Source organism: Cydia amplana, chromosome 4, assembly GCF_948474715.1.
Source record: "Cydia amplana chromosome 4, ilCydAmpl1.1, whole genome shotgun sequence".
Lineage (NCBI taxonomy): Eukaryota > Metazoa > Arthropoda > Insecta > Lepidoptera > Tortricidae > Cydia > Cydia amplana.
In genome coordinates, this window is record NC_086072.1 from 7,121,563 (window position 1) to 7,137,223 (window position 15,661).

The 15,661-nt window shown below is 36.7% G+C and overlaps 1 protein-coding gene and 1 non-coding gene across 2 annotated transcripts; one reads left to right on the forward strand and one right to left on the reverse strand.

Annotated features, from left to right (window-relative positions):
- Positions 1-3,329: 3,329 nt before the first annotated feature.
- Positions 3,330-5,176, reverse strand: LOC134647590 (UPF0489 protein C5orf22 homolog). Its single transcript, XM_063501945.1, has 3 exons — positions 4,358-5,176; positions 3,629-3,874; positions 3,330-3,428 (listed from the first exon to the last, which is right to left on the reverse strand). Exons 1-3 carry the CDS (start codon positions 5,162-5,164, stop codon positions 3,336-3,338), a joined length of 1,146 nt encoding a protein of 381 aa, XP_063358015.1. The 5' UTR covers positions 5,165-5,176; the 3' UTR covers positions 3,330-3,335.
- A 4,964-nt stretch (positions 5,177-10,140) lies between these two features.
- On the forward strand, positions 10,141-10,244 carry LOC134647701 (U6 spliceosomal RNA). Its single transcript, XR_010096852.1, has one exon. It is a non-coding gene; the product is annotated as a U6 spliceosomal RNA (small nuclear RNA).
- Positions 10,245-15,661: the final 5,417 nt, after the last annotated feature.

A 15,661-nucleotide genomic window follows, 5' to 3' on the forward strand; every position in this document is an offset into this window, starting at 1 on the left:
CCATTTTGCATAGATGCGGCTGAATTTCTCCAATGCAGCGTCGAATTTCCTCTTTTAAAGCATGAGTGGTTGTGGGACCCGTGGAATGAACATCATGAATTGATCCACTCTCCCTGAATTTTCCAACCACTCTTCTCACAGTTGATGAAGTCAAGTCAATATTCCGACCATATTTTGCACGGAATTTTCGAACCGTACCCGCCAAACTTTCATTACTTTTGAAATATTGTTCAATAATAAAAACGCGTTGATCTTTCGTATAACCCGCCATTTTTACAAACCCTAAACATTCAGCTGTCAAATAGTTTTTTTTTGGGTGCTGGCAAAGCACTAAAATACAAAAATGGCGGCAAATTGATATCTTGCGTCCTTTTTGGGACACCCTTTATTATATCAAAATTGTTGTTATATATACGCTATATGGAAAAAATCAAGAGCGGAATCTCGAAACAGAAGTTTTATATGATGGATATTTATAATGCACTAATAGCGACCCGCCCCGTCTTCGCACGGGTTAACAAATTATACATAAACCTTCCTCTTGAATCACTCTATCTATTAAAAAAACCGCATTAAAATCCGTTGCGTAGTTTTAAAGATCTAAGCATACATAGGGACAGACAGACAGCGGGAAGCGACTTTGTTTTATACTATGTATGTAGTGATGTCCATGGGGTAAGGGCGTGTAATCGTTCGAAATATAAATCACGAGGGCTGCCTATTCGGCATAGGTATCATGAGACACTTGGCCACTCTGATACATATTTAAGCGGCTAAAGTTAATAAAATGTTATTGCATTAAATTGATACCTACGCCGCCAGAGCCGGCCTTGCATGATGTAATGTCCCCAGATCGGGGCGCAGTTGACCCCCATTGACCCCAATCGAAGGGCTAAATTATTTGCCCGGTCACACCAATGCTGTATTGTTAATCATACTGTTTTTCCACTCTTATATACTGATATAGCCTATTATAGCGTATTATCATGTTATTAGTATCATTCGCACGTTACAATGTTTGTTTATGAGAGTTGTCCACCACGATTACTTCGTTTGTGATTGACAGATAGTTTAGGTAATACGTTTTATGTTTAATTTATGTATACCCAATATTAGGCCGTTGGGAGGGAGAGGGCAATCACACTCAACAAGACATTGTATTTAGACATGAAAATTGTATTTCTTTTTATGTTTGGATTATTTTTTTTACTGTTGGAAAAAGAAAGTCTGTAAGTTTTACCCTAATGATAATTTATGAACGTGGGTACGATAATTCAAACATATATCAATGAATTGCAATGATTTACAACTTAAACAATCAGGTATGTAGACGAATTTCATTCAACCTATACACTATTGTTGGTATACGCAACTATTGGTATGTTTCCTATTGAATTATTTATCTTTTTTACAGTAGAATACAACACGAATCAACCTCTTTAACCTGCATTTCATTGCAACAAGCGCGATATGTTTAGATATTTTGGCACGGACAGTACAAACACTGGTGGCTTGTGGCCCTGCTAATTGACATGACCTGTCGAAAATGTCGCGAAGCTAACTGCGCACATTTAGCAGTCCAGTGGTTATTAACCGGCTTAGACCGTTCTTACCAACGAGTTTTATGTTGCAATTGCACGTACATTGTAATAAGGCACGATTCTATAAAGTATAAACTAGTATAAGTAAATAATAAAGCTGTTTGATTGTACATAGGTAGCAGTGGCGGCGCGTCAAACATATCCATATGCAAGCCGGGGCTAATTTGGCTTACATATTTCCTTTACAACTCTGCTCAAACGTCCAAAAACAGGCACGCCGGTGGGAATCGGCTTTTATGGACGCGCCGCCACTGATAGGTAGAAGATACTGTTTATAATAAAACGTACCCTAATAGATATCTTTGATATGAGTATGACAATATTAGGTTTTAATTATTTAGGTATACCAGGTATTACCTAAAAGTCAAACTTAAAATGACTGCCAGAGTCACTCGCTCCTAAGTCCTATGAAGCGAGCTATCTACCTTCCTAGCTTCACATTTTACACTTAAAATAATACAGTAATTCTGTTCTAATTACCTCATTAATTATACAATATCTGGGTGACCGAGCTTCGCTCGGTAAACATATAAAAACTCGAAAATGCGTGTTTTCCCAGAGATAAGACCTAGCTAGATCGATTTTTCGCCCCCGATAACCCCCGTATAGCAAATTTCATCGAAATCGTTAGAGCCGTTTCCGAGATCCCCGAAGTATATATATATATATATATATATATATATATATATATAAATAAATAAACAAGAATTGCTCGTTTAAAGGTATTAGATATAACAAGCACAATTTTATGTTTACGGCACGAGTAACGAAATAAAAAACTAAAATACACCCAACCAAATATTTTACAGCCATTTATCGTTCCGAAATCTCAGCTTTATAGCATTTTTGCCATGTAAATGAGGGTATAAAGTCGTTATGAATATGCTTTACATTGCAATATATCGAGTCACTTTTGGCGCCGGCCGAGGGCGGGCGGTAACTGATTGTCTCGGCACCCGCCCAGCTCGCAGACGAATGCGTTCACTAACTCCGAAATAAATACTCGTTAACTCGAAAATGAGAGGTCAACTTCAACCAACTATACCCATGTGTTTAGTGTTAACTGTTGTACCAGACGGAATTGGATGTGGGCTTTCCCACTTCTCGTAATTAGGGGATTCATTATTTACGGAGCTAGTAAATATTAACGGACTGTTAATTTTAGATGTAGGTAGGTATACATTAGGTCCTTTAGTTACACACGCGTGACACGCGACTGCTCTTTTAGTAAGCGTGCGACCGATTTTCATTTGTTATGGATTTGGCCTTGTTTTGATACGACCGCGACGATCGTCTTGGTGCATGATAGGAGGAGTTCATTTCACGTACGACGTTCGCTGCATTTTGTATGTTATCAATCAGCCTGAGCGATCTGCGAGGTCGTATCAAAACAAGATTTAAAAAGTAACAAATTGTTAAATCGGAATCGACCTCCGTTTTTCTGTCTTTTACTCTGTGCCTGATGACTACTCTGAGTTTGTAATGCCATATTGGATTCGATTATATTCTAGTTAATTTAGTTTGTATGCAGGGATTGTGATGCTGCTTGCTAATTGTACATATTTATTTAAGGGCCAACTCAAAGTTCAAATCGGCTAATCAATTGTTACATCGATATTTTTACACCAAAGAATTACAACACATGGATATAATTTTTGTGCTGTATTTGGTAACCTTAATAGAAAAAAAATACATTACAAAGTCACTTACTTATTATGATATTATTGTATGTCGTTAATCTTCGGCTTTTAAATAATAATATTCGGGTTCATCGGTATCATAAATTTCTTTAAGCATATGGAGTACTAGAGATTGAATGTAGTCAACCTGTAACAATGAAAAATACGATTAAATAATGACGGTCCTTTTAAATTGAGCTGTTTGTAAGGACCTCGCGTAATGGTGGCCGATATACCTATGCACGGACATTAAGGATTTAAAAAATGAATTTATGAAAGAGTGAGCAGCGGTGCTACTCTCAGCTGACGCTGTTCACAATTATAAAACAGAAATAGTCGTCATATTACCTGGGCCGGAGGGCAGTAACCGTCATCAGTGGACCTCGCGACGGTCACCAGAACAGGTGGCGGCAAAGCTTTCAACAATGGTCTGATAATCTTATCCATTTTATGTCGCACCTCCTCTTCTGTGCTAATATGATGCGGCAACCCGCCCTGGTCGCGCGTGCAACCGCCCGCGTACATCGCCCACCAGTTCGGCGGCTCACCCAACCGCCCGGCTTCGGATAAAACTGCCGATGCGATATCTGAAACCTACGAAGATATATGAAAAGAAAATGTCAAAGTGGGTGTTACAAGTCATTTCAAATGTAAAAAGTAAATATGGCACAACTTCGTTCTACAGTAAAGGAAAAAGGCTTGTGTTGCGTTGCGGAGTATTACTAATACCTTATATGTAGTCAAAATAAATTCCTAAATGGATGGATTATCGGTCGCCAATATGAAATATTTCAGTTTATCTTTATCACACATTTGTGATAATTGTGATTCATCGCCGATTTTCCCTTTCAAAAATTTGAACTCGCATGAGCCTTCAGCGCCTTTTATAAGCAACAGTCCGGTATTTTTTTTACGTCATCAATTAACTTCTCTAATTAGTGTTAGCAGCGAGAGTATTACTCTCTCAAGTCTCTCGCTACTTATAGTATTATATAGGTACATAACTTACTACATATAGTATACTCATTATTAGCCAGGTAACGTCTGTTGGCAAGTATCATAAAATAATTCACTTACTTTCTGAAAAGTCTCCGTCTTTTCACCTTCATAATTCTCCAAATTATTATGTTCCTCGAGGTGCTGGAATAAGTCTTCGAGTTCGTTCAATTGCCTTTCACGTAAATCCACAAATTTCTCTATATTTTCGTTATCGTCGCTATCGGGAAGTTTAAATCCGAAGATTGGCTCCAAGCGGTCGTACAGCTGTATATTTTCATAAAGGGATAGAAAGGGATTTCCCGTGCTAAAGAAGTCTAAATCGATATCGAGAACATAAGGGTGCGATATTGCTAGTTCTTTAGCCAGTATTTGCATATGGGTTTCATCTTCAGTATTGTTCGGGTCGGGGACTTCTGCTACGGTTAGTGTAAAGGTTCGTTTGTTGTCGAGTTTGGAAGAATAGAGGGCATCAGACATGTAATATGGTTCTTTGCTATTAACGCGCAGTAAGCCGTTAACCGGGTGATCGCCGACTTCTATGACACGAGAGCCATCTTGGAATTGTTTTGCCCAAGGCGGCCGCAGCCATACAACACGGTCTATGTGTCCGGCAGCAGCCGCGGGAACTATCCAGTTCTCTATTTGTAACAAAGGCAACAGTTCTCTGCCAGCCCGGGCCTCGGCACCCTTCAATTTACGATCTAGAAGCATGTCAGGGTGAGCGTCGAAGTGAAGTAGCGTCGATCCTTCCAACGGCAATTTTTTTCCTCCGATGGCGGAGTAAACAAACTGTAATGCATCGTTGTGTTCCTCCACTACATAAACTGGCACTTTTTTGAAGCGCTTCAAGGGCGGCTCGCTTCGTTTCTCGCCATTTCCCTCCATTGCACTCTAGTTATCAAAGGGAACTCTTATACAAATGTCTGAAACATTATTCAAGATCACTTACATTAATATGGCACTTTGTTCATCTATTAGTTACATAGGTATATGTTATTGAAGAAAAAGTAAGCAGATTTAGCTCGAGCTTATCTTCGAATTTATAATGACATCCGCCACTACAGATAAAAGGGTACCCATTATAGATCACGTCTTTTTTACCTACTACCTAAGGTAATAAAATAATTAGACATAGGTACATAGACCGCCTGTAATGTCGATGTAAATATTCTTACAGTTATCATACTCTACTTCTATATATTGAATTGTCTAGTTCTAGTTGTCCAGCTAAATAATCTATATTATTATGATTTGTCCCAACAGTGGGTCCTTGACTAAGTCAACAAAGCTTCGTTTTTGCTCGCCTACACTGTCTGTTCTGCGGGTCGAAATTTGGGTCAAGGCGCCGCCCCGCAAAATATACAAGGGAGAATCACTTTGCTAACAAATACAGAGAGACTTCTAAAACAAAATAAACAGCCTACACGTAGGTATTGGGCTTTGCGTTGCTATGGACCGAATATGGAAATCAACAATTAAACCAAGAATTAATTTAACCCCGAGGCTGCTTTGGAGCGTTATTGTATCCTAAGGGCATTGCAAAAATGAAAAGGATAAACATTAAACACCTAAAACATCAAGGTAACTATTGCGTCTTCTATAAACATTTTTATCAAGTTAAGAGAAGTGTATATTAGCTCTTCAGAAGTCTAGACATTTATCATTGCAACAGGCAAATCGCATTATATGTGTGTATACCTTGTTACACACTGTGTTGTATGATACTTATTAAGCGTATTAAAGACTTGCGCCGTTGGGAATTTTCCATCTCCGTTAACCGTCCGTCAATAAACGGCTGACCAATACATATAAAAGTATACAGTGCCAGTGCCTCATAAAACTTAGCTCTCAATATGACATCCTAATGAAAGTAAAGTAGATGGATCACATCTTATAAAATATAAACCATCAGCTATAATATAAGTATATTACTTAATATACAAACATATGTATTATAGCAAGGCATCATACGATATATTTTACGTATTGGTTGACAGAGTCAACACACATATCTGTAATATATATCTATATATATTGGTACCTATCTTAAGATACCTTGCTATAAATGTATATTATAGCTCGGTATATTATCCCATCCCACCAATGGTGGGTACACCATTGGTACGTACACCATTGGCGGGATGGGATGGCTCCTACCGCTCGTTCCTTAAGTACCTATACCGATATTATCACTTTATTTAGGCACCTACTTAATGCAATTTTACATCAAACATGTTGATCTGATGTTCAGTCTACAAGTTTGCTTGACATTTACTATCCGAGTATTATTGGTGACCGTCTCTTGTTGATAAAAGAAGACGTCAAGACCTAATAAGACATGCCCTACGAGCATGATTCTACGTAGGTTCGTAGAATTTACTTCAAAACATCCGTGAATGTTTCTGAGGCGTAGAACCCCTCTGAGGGCCGGGGGGATGTTGTGACGGCGCCCAGGATCGATACTGCGCGTCGTGACGTCACTACGCTACTACGCCGCCCAAACATAACCCCGCGCCCGCGCCCCTCCCCCGTGACCCATTGCGCCGTTGTTGCCCACCTGGGTCAAGGTGTGGAAGCCGCGGTGGACACGATCACACGACTGAATGTTCCGGTGGCCCTTGAAGCGGAGACTTATTATACCTAATCTCATTGTATATATGTATAAGTCTACGTTTCAGCTTTTGTAATATTAGCAGAAATCAACTAACGTATCTTTATTTATTTATCAATATTCGCCGTAATATAAACTTATTTGGCGTGTAAGTATTAACTCGTACAAAAACATAGGTGGATCGATTTCTAGTTCTATTTGTATTCAAGAATGGCATTTCCGATTGTAGTAAATAATGCACGCATTTTTATTTTTAGATCTATTTTTATTCCGGGAAGTAGAGTAAAATCCTAGGCATATCATGTACAAAATTCAAATAGTCCTAGCTAAATTGGCTGTTCCATACTTACGCTATGCAAAGTCCAATTTAGCTAGAACCCTAAATGGCGTAACAATCACGGAGCGTGACTGTACAGCCAACCATTTTCATATCTGGGCTATTTCGTACCACAGGACTGGTAGCTGGGACTAGTAACTAGTAATAAGGAACGAAAAAAGTATTAGCTTTATTTTCAAAAATTTTGACTCCTATAAACCTACCATATTTTTGGATCTAATTTATAAATACAACAAATACAAATCGTTTATTTACCAAACATTTTTACAAATCGACATAGCAGATTGAACTTATCATAAATTAGATTTTACAACTAAGCTAATATCCGTCGGCCCCAAACTAGGCGCAGCCTGTATCTCAGGAACCGGGAAAATTGATTTTACTAAAAGATTTTAACTAATCTGAATATGATGGCCGTTTTTTGAATGAGAAATCTCAAATATAAAATTAATTGAAGTACAAAAAAGTGCATGCAGAAAAAAAAAAAAAAAAATTAAAAAGAATACAGACAAACAATACAATCAACTATACTTCATATTGAGTTATATAAAATGCTAAAACTAAATTAAAACTAAGAATCCTAAATATTATAAATACGAAAGTCTGACTGATCTTTAAACGGCTTAGCTACTGAACCAATTTTTGCCAATTTGTCATGTATAGAGTTTGGTCACTTTTCAGTACACTGGAGGACAGTTTCTCCCAATAGGTTGCGTTTCTATTATTTTTGACTAATCTATAACATACACAACTTTGGGAACTAATAAGATTATTTTATGAAACATTTTGATTTGTGTTTTTAAGTAGGCACACTACTATATCTGGCCTTCACCACTAGAGGACCTCGTTACTTTTTCTTTAGTACTTATATGACATCTATTTCAGTTTACTCTATAACATATTTAAAAATAAATCAAGTTGGAACCGGACAGTTGGGTACCTTTCCGTGTTAGAAGCATAGAAAACATCCATAACTCAGGAACAAACATTCGTTATAAACACACAAATAGAAAAAGCCTACCTATAACTAATTAAAGACAATAACTTGAGTGATTTAATATTTAATATGGAAATTTCTAGAGTGAGTAGTAATTTCTACAAGTCTATGGGGATTTTTTCATAAAATCGTTTTTAGGGTACCACACCCAAAGGTTAAAAACGGGACCCTATTGCTAAGACTCCACTGTCCGTCTGTCTGTCTGTCACAGTTGAAATTTTCACAGATTATTTATTTCTGTTGCCACTATATCAACAAATACTAAAAAGTACGGAACCCTCGGTGGGCGAGTCCGATTCGCACTTCTCCGGTTTTTTATTGTGTATTTACCGCATGTTTCTCATGACTTAATCTTAGAAACGAACTTTTCCCAGAGAGTTGTTAAAGTGACCAGTGACGGCTTATTTGGGCCATTGTATATATAAATTCCTTCTAGGTATAATAACATTGTTATGATATAAGAATAAATTTGAACTACTTTATATTATACAAAAAGAACTTTATCAACTATAAACAAGTTAATTCAAGGGAAACAAAATAGCCATAATAGCATAAAACCTACGGGGCTACGGGTTTTAAGTGCCTGTAAGTAAGACAATTAATTAATAAATATACTTACTGTGTTTAAGAGTATTAGTATTAAAACGGCATAAAGAAAAACACAGTTAATTCCATTATAAATAAACATTATTATAAGTTTTTAGGTTAGTTAGGCCGACTGACATTAAAAAAGTGTATTTTTCTTCTCAAAAGATGCATTTGTCTTCGGTCCAGTACCAGTAATTTCAGTTCTGAGTTCATTAAATTGTGTTTATTCGCTAGGTGCACGACTGGTGCTGCCCTCATTTTGGCAGACTTTCTACGTTAAATCTTATGGAGTAAAATTAGTTCAAGCTGGCTGCCGCTAGTACTAATGTCAGACATTCCATAAGATTACCTGTGTTTGTGACATTCAGCGCCTCTTCCCCCACCGACTGCGCACCTTGCCAATAAATATATTATTAAACAACTGTACCGATATTCGGAACCTAAAGTAATATATTGAGAGTGGCAACACTGTAGTTAGTCGTATTGTCCTTTTCTAGCATATACGTCCATCTCTCTCCCACACCCCCACCACTTCAGGCAGTTGCGTTTGACAATTTTGACAGTTACAAACAAACGCAAATTACGTAGTCATTGGCTTGCTGTTTTTCCATCTGGAAGGTCGTGAAGCTAAACTGCTGGTGAGTTTTTGAATTTGTACCCCAGTTTAGCTGACTATATTGAAAAACAGTTTCTAACGGCTTTTGCCGTTCGAAATAAATATTTAAATTTAGCTGTCCGTTAAACTATCTAGCAAATAAAAATGATCCGGAATAGTGATGTGCAAGTATTTTCAAAGGCTGCCTGCGCGCACCGTGGCTATGCCAATGAAAATACTAAAACACATGGTAGAAAACACATCGAGCTGGTAAAGCGTGCACGTGTCACCATTATAATTTAATTTTATTAAGTCTCTTCCGAGTCTTGTTAGTTTAAATCTTTGTGTGTGTATAATAACGGTTGAAATTATATAATACTTAAATGGTGATGTGTGGAGGTATACCCTTCAAGTGATTTGTGTTTTCGAATACGAATGGATCGGATAGTTAATACGTGTTACGTAGAACCTACGTATTAAGGTAGAAGCTTATAGACGTGTAGGTTTTTTATCTGTCCAAGTATCTATCAGCAATTTATCTTTTTATCCCGTTCCGGGTTAATATAATATTGCAAAATTAATTTTTTGGTAATAAACTTGCTGATAAATAACGTGTACCCGAATAGGAGTCGACGAAGCTCCGCTTCGCGGGGCTTCTATTTCCGCTCTAAGGGACACAAGGTAACGAACAAACCTACATCGCAAACATTGCATTTATTTTTGTGGAAAGTGAGTACTTCGGCAGTACATAAACTTAAATCTGACTAGACATAGAGAGAGATTAGCATGGCTCTGCGCAAGAATGACATGCGAATTCGTGAAGTATTTCACTCTGTATCTACCAACTTATATCTCTCCAACTAGATCTTTGATTTATGTAGGTAGGTACCTACTTAAATATATAACTTAGCAGGTACTTACAGCTTAAAAGGTTAAGGAAAAGAACTCTTGCATGTAGGTGCTATATGTGCTTGTGTTATTTTGAATTTGAATAACTTGATTATTAATTCTATACGTAACTACATACAAGAGGGTCAATTCTTAAGCCTACTTACCTACCTACATAAATAGTACACTTAAATTAAACGTTTCAAATAAAATCGGAAGCCTGTGACATGGAAGGGCATTAACGATACGGGAATCTTTAGATTGATTCATTGACGAAGACGCATGGTTTGGTTCATATTGTCAAATTATATTAGTTAACTGTAGAGTTAAAGTTTAGTTTTGGCAAATCTGCGCGTCACCGTGAATGACACTTTCTAAAAGTGCCTGTTAAAGCCGGCGTAAAGCCTTTCACCTTGTCGAGCAAGGAACCCGCAACTTAGGGAATATTACCCATAAACTCAGGGTATTTGATTTGAATGATACTTATTCTTAAACTTACGTCTGTTATGGTTCCACCTGCTAAGGTGCGCCTAAGAGAATCTTTTATTCGTTCACAAACTAACGTCAAGTTATTTGTAATGAAACCAATATATTATGTACCTATGTAAGCCTGCGCAAGGCTGCCATGTTTCCACCTGCGTAAGGTGTGCCAAAAGAATCTTTGATTCGTTCACAAAGTGACGTCAAGTTATTGATGATGATATTATAACCTATGTAAGCCTGCGCAAGGCATGTCAGACATATTCACAGAAATATAAATGATATGGTCATAACACAGGCGTGCGAGTAGACCACAATCACAAAAATATTACAAAGATTAAGTTGTAAATATCTCTTTTTAGAGAAAGTAAAAATGGTTTATAATAATGTTTTGGGTAAAAATCAGTCGAAATAGGCAAGGCTTCGTTATTAGAGTTTTCATTTTTGTTTACCAATCTATTTCAAGGGTCCCGAACACCCTATTGGCTTAACCCAAAATTGGGCTAATTAACTGTGGTAAAAGTGAAAACTGCTTTCCATTTACATAACATTTCTAAAATTATAATAGGTAAAATAAAAACCTAAGATTCCAGGCCTATCTCGACTCATTTTTATTTTAAAGATGAAAAAATCTTTGCACCCTAATATAAAATTGTGGTCTGGAGACGCTAAGCCTCATAACTTGGGTGGCATAGATAATACTAAGAGATTTAGTCACCTAATTTCGACTATAAGCCCAGGCAGAATATTGATAATTAGAATAAGGAGTGGTCAATTCTCCAAGGTCCATATAATCTGTGGACTCTAATTAAATCAGGCTCGGTAAGCTCACGACACGACAGAGCTTACGATTCCATTCTGAAATAAGCTATGTTTACAATATATATTACCCATGGTGTGAAACAAACAGCCTGCTCAAGGTGTACAAAGGGTCCGTTTAACGGCCCTATAAATATCTAAAAACCTTTGAAGTCTAGGCCTGCTACAATATGGCAGACTAGAAATAAATACATATGATCCCAATGTAAGAGCAGCTCACAGTTGCATAAATTATGTTTGGCTGGAGAGCACTTGTCTTTCAGTTAACATGTTTACGAGTACCTACCTATGTACACGACATGACCAAGGTTACCTACCTTTTTACATAATTATTATATCCCTGACTGCCATGGTATATTAGGAAAATTATCATGTGCTGGCGGTGCTGCACAAGCATGTTTGAAATAAAATATACAAAACTGGCCTAACGGGCGTTTATGAATTATGTATTTTACACCCTTGTGTCTGTATTGTGACCCTGGAAGTTTTAAACCACCTGTATCGTAAGTGCTCCTATGCACGGATTAAGTTTATAATAAACTACCCATGCCCTAACCTCAAGGGCAAGTGCTTCTATGCACGGACCAGATACTGTTATCACTTATTTCACTTATCATGACTAGTCATAGTTTGATACTATCTACACGTTTAATAAATTTAAGACCGTGGAATGTACCCACTACAAAAGGTTTTTAAAAATAGTGACTGAATGGTTTGCACGAACGGTTCTAGCACAGTTTCTGGGCGGTCACGTCTAGGGCATGACCCTCTAGTTCTCAATTTATACAAAATTATAGCATTGTGATACTGTTCGCTTTGCACAATAAAATAGGGGAACAGGAACACGCCTTGCGAAAAGGCGAAGCTATTTTGAAACGCAAACCTTTCAAAAATAGATTGAAATATATAAATAATTATGTTTTTGGTGTGGAACATGTAATTGTACACCCAAACAAATGCAATCATTTATTCTATGTTAGCAAAACTCTGCCAAAGTGTTAGTCTGTCTCTACAGTGTAACCTGAAGGCATCAATGCACATGAATCTCTTGAAACATGGTGGATTAACTAATTTACACCCCGTCTGTGTCTTGCTCCTACCAAATCCACAAGTTGAGGACCTCAACCTATCTAGGCACCCTTCTTGCTCGAGACCTGAAAAATAATCTCATGCAGTCAAGTGTCGGAAAACCAGGTCCACACTCTTAGCACTACCGTGAATATATCTAAGAAGTCTGTATACTGCCTTCCAGGGGGCGGGATGTTAATAGACTAGCCTATATAGTAGGCCAGAGATATAGTATACAAAAGCACACTGGCCCAAATCCAGTAATATTATATGCATTTCAGAATACAAAATAATTGACAATTCTGCGTATATTTGATATCAAAAAGTTACAATTACCTACCCTTAGGTTATAAGGAGGATAAATATACATAAATATCAAATAGATTCGACAAAGTGTTGACCCTAGCATTGGATAAAATAGGTTCCTCTTAAACGGCATCTGCGCTGTTGGCTTTGGGCCCACGGGTGCCCGGAAAAAGGTCGGGGACCCCATGGTTCCGCACAGTTATTGCAAATAATGTAAAATCACAAATTAAATACAAATTTTCATTTTGGTTAAAAACACATATGCGATGAGCTAAGGTTTCGAATTAAGTACCTTATTCTTAATCTGGAAAGAGAAGACTGAATATTCAGAATTAAGCTATGTCTATGAATGGTTTACATAAATTAAGCCACTTTAGCGTTCAGAAACAATAAAGTTTATGTCTACTAGTAGGCACCAGATGAGGTAAACTACTCATACTGCATATATAGACAATAATGAGTACAATTAAGGTCACTTGATGATAGCTAAACATGAATATAAGCAGAATGAGCTGCACCTATACAAATATCATTGATAAAGCTCTGTGGCAATTCTACATTAACCATTTGAACGCCAAGAGCACCAAAAAGCGTCGTAACTAGTGCCCACATGAGTATTATGATATGGCTTAAGCTCTCGAAGTAACCTTCACAATTTTAAGTAAGGTTTGTTTAGGTCCATTAGCTCGCGTGCGCGTTAGTAAAGCGTACAAACGATTAAATGCATTTTATAGCTATAACCAAGTATATAGCTCACACTGGCTCACAATCATTAAAAGAATTAAGTAAAATCATTAAAAGTATTCCCTATGACATTTTATTAAGTACCTACCCAATATTAACTTTGTGGGTAGTGATAGTGATATAACGAATATTTAAAATGTTCGTCTACTTGATCCTGAGGGATTCTGGAAATAAGAAAGGTCTTGTCCTTGTTATATCCTGCAACTGCTTACCTTACTAGATAATTATTATCAAATTTGTCAATAATTGGGAGTTATAAATAAAAACTACTCGAGTACTTTATGATTTTTATCTTTTCATATTTGAATTACATCACTCCATATCACAGATGTTGTATGCTCCCTGAAGAGTAGACTGACTTATCTTCTTTTACATAGTTTCACATACATATAATTAAGTACTATAGCACCCTTGTGGTGACTCACTTATTTTCGTTGAAAATTTATAAGTACCTACATTAAATACGTATATAAAATGTAAAGTTAGTATCATAATGTAATGGTATATAAAATTGTATGCTTTACTAAATACCTCTCTCCTCACAGGTGTTAAAAGTGGTTAAAATAAAGGGTGTACTAGATAATTAATTAAACACTCCTAATATAATAATATTACATATACATAATATAATCACATTGGCTTGGCGTCTTCCCACCACCAGGCGATAACAAACACGTCTCAATATATTACTTTAGGTTCCGAATATCGGTACAGTTGTTTAATGACAGCGTTTTACACAAAAATAAAACGCTAATTAAATAACTTACCATATTCGGAACCTAAAGTTTTAATCCTGCCTGGTGTAAATATGTATAATTTTGAGACAATGACTACGTAATTTGCGTTTGTTTGTAACTGTCAAAATTGTCAAACGCAACTGCCTGAAGTGGTGGGGGTGTGGGAGAGAGATGGACGTATATGCTAGAAAAGGACAATACGACTAACTACAGTGTTGCCACTCTCAATATATTACTTTAGGTTCCGAATATGGTAAGTTATTTAATTAGCGTTTTATTTTTGTGTAAAACGCTGTCATTATTACTGCAGATTATGGCTTTAAAAAAACCGTATAAAGACAAACTTGATGCTTTTAGACATTCTCTTATAGTCAACCTTAGGTCAAAACCGACTTGCTAAGTGTAGTAAAATCAAAAATGGGAACTGTTAACCACACAGTTTGGATTAAGAAAATGTTTGAAGTTATAATAATAATAATTAGAAGAATATGGCTGTGATCCCTCAAAAAATTGCAAGCTGCTCAAGCGGGTTGATTCAAATTTTCAGCGACAAAAATCACAAAAAAATATAATTTACTTAAATGTATCACTATTAAAAACAAGCATACTATAGAGCTTTCAAAGAAACCTACATAAAAATAAAACACTTACCTTAATAGTGTTTCGACGCTTGCGAGATACTTGTTTAACTTAACACTCGCAAGTTTGAATTAAATATAATTTATACTCACACGCGGCACAATGGACGAACTATAAATGCTCAAAGTTAACTATAGATATAACGACGACACTGATTATAGGCAATTATAACACTAACATAGTCCTTATTTATGTCGATTGACGATTGCGAACTGCGGCAATAGATATTGCATGTATATGAAGAATGATATTGAAACATAACGCACTATTATAGTCACTTATCTACTCATCTATGGTTCATCTCCATTACCCACACACAAAACATACAACGGAATAAGTTTGATGTAAATTTGTTAACATGACATGAATGCGCGACATAACATCGACATAATAATTATGATTGACAGTAGCATTATTTTTTTTTTTTACATTTTATGGCTGCGATATCGTTAGACGACCTATTTGCTTATATTAGCTCTTCCACATAACGCATGTAACCCGCGCGTATGTTACGAGTGTCCCTCGCCATGCGAATCGTGTGAACAACAGTATTAACCAAAGGTATTAAGCCTT

Bases quoted from the DNA above. Each gene is read 5' to 3' on its own strand.
- LOC134647590 (XM_063501945.1), bottom strand. From the start codon at position 5,164: ATGGAGGGAAATGGCGAGAAACGAAGCGAGCCGCCCTTGAAGCGCTTC. The intron at 3,875-4,357 runs GTAAGTGAATTA...ATATCTTCGTAG, and splicing joins AGACGGAGACTTTTCAGAAA to GTTTCAGATATCGCATCGGC. The intron at 3,429-3,628 runs GTAATATGACGA...TCATTGTTACAG, and splicing joins GTTACTGCCCTCCGGCCCAG to GTTGACTACATTCAATCTCT.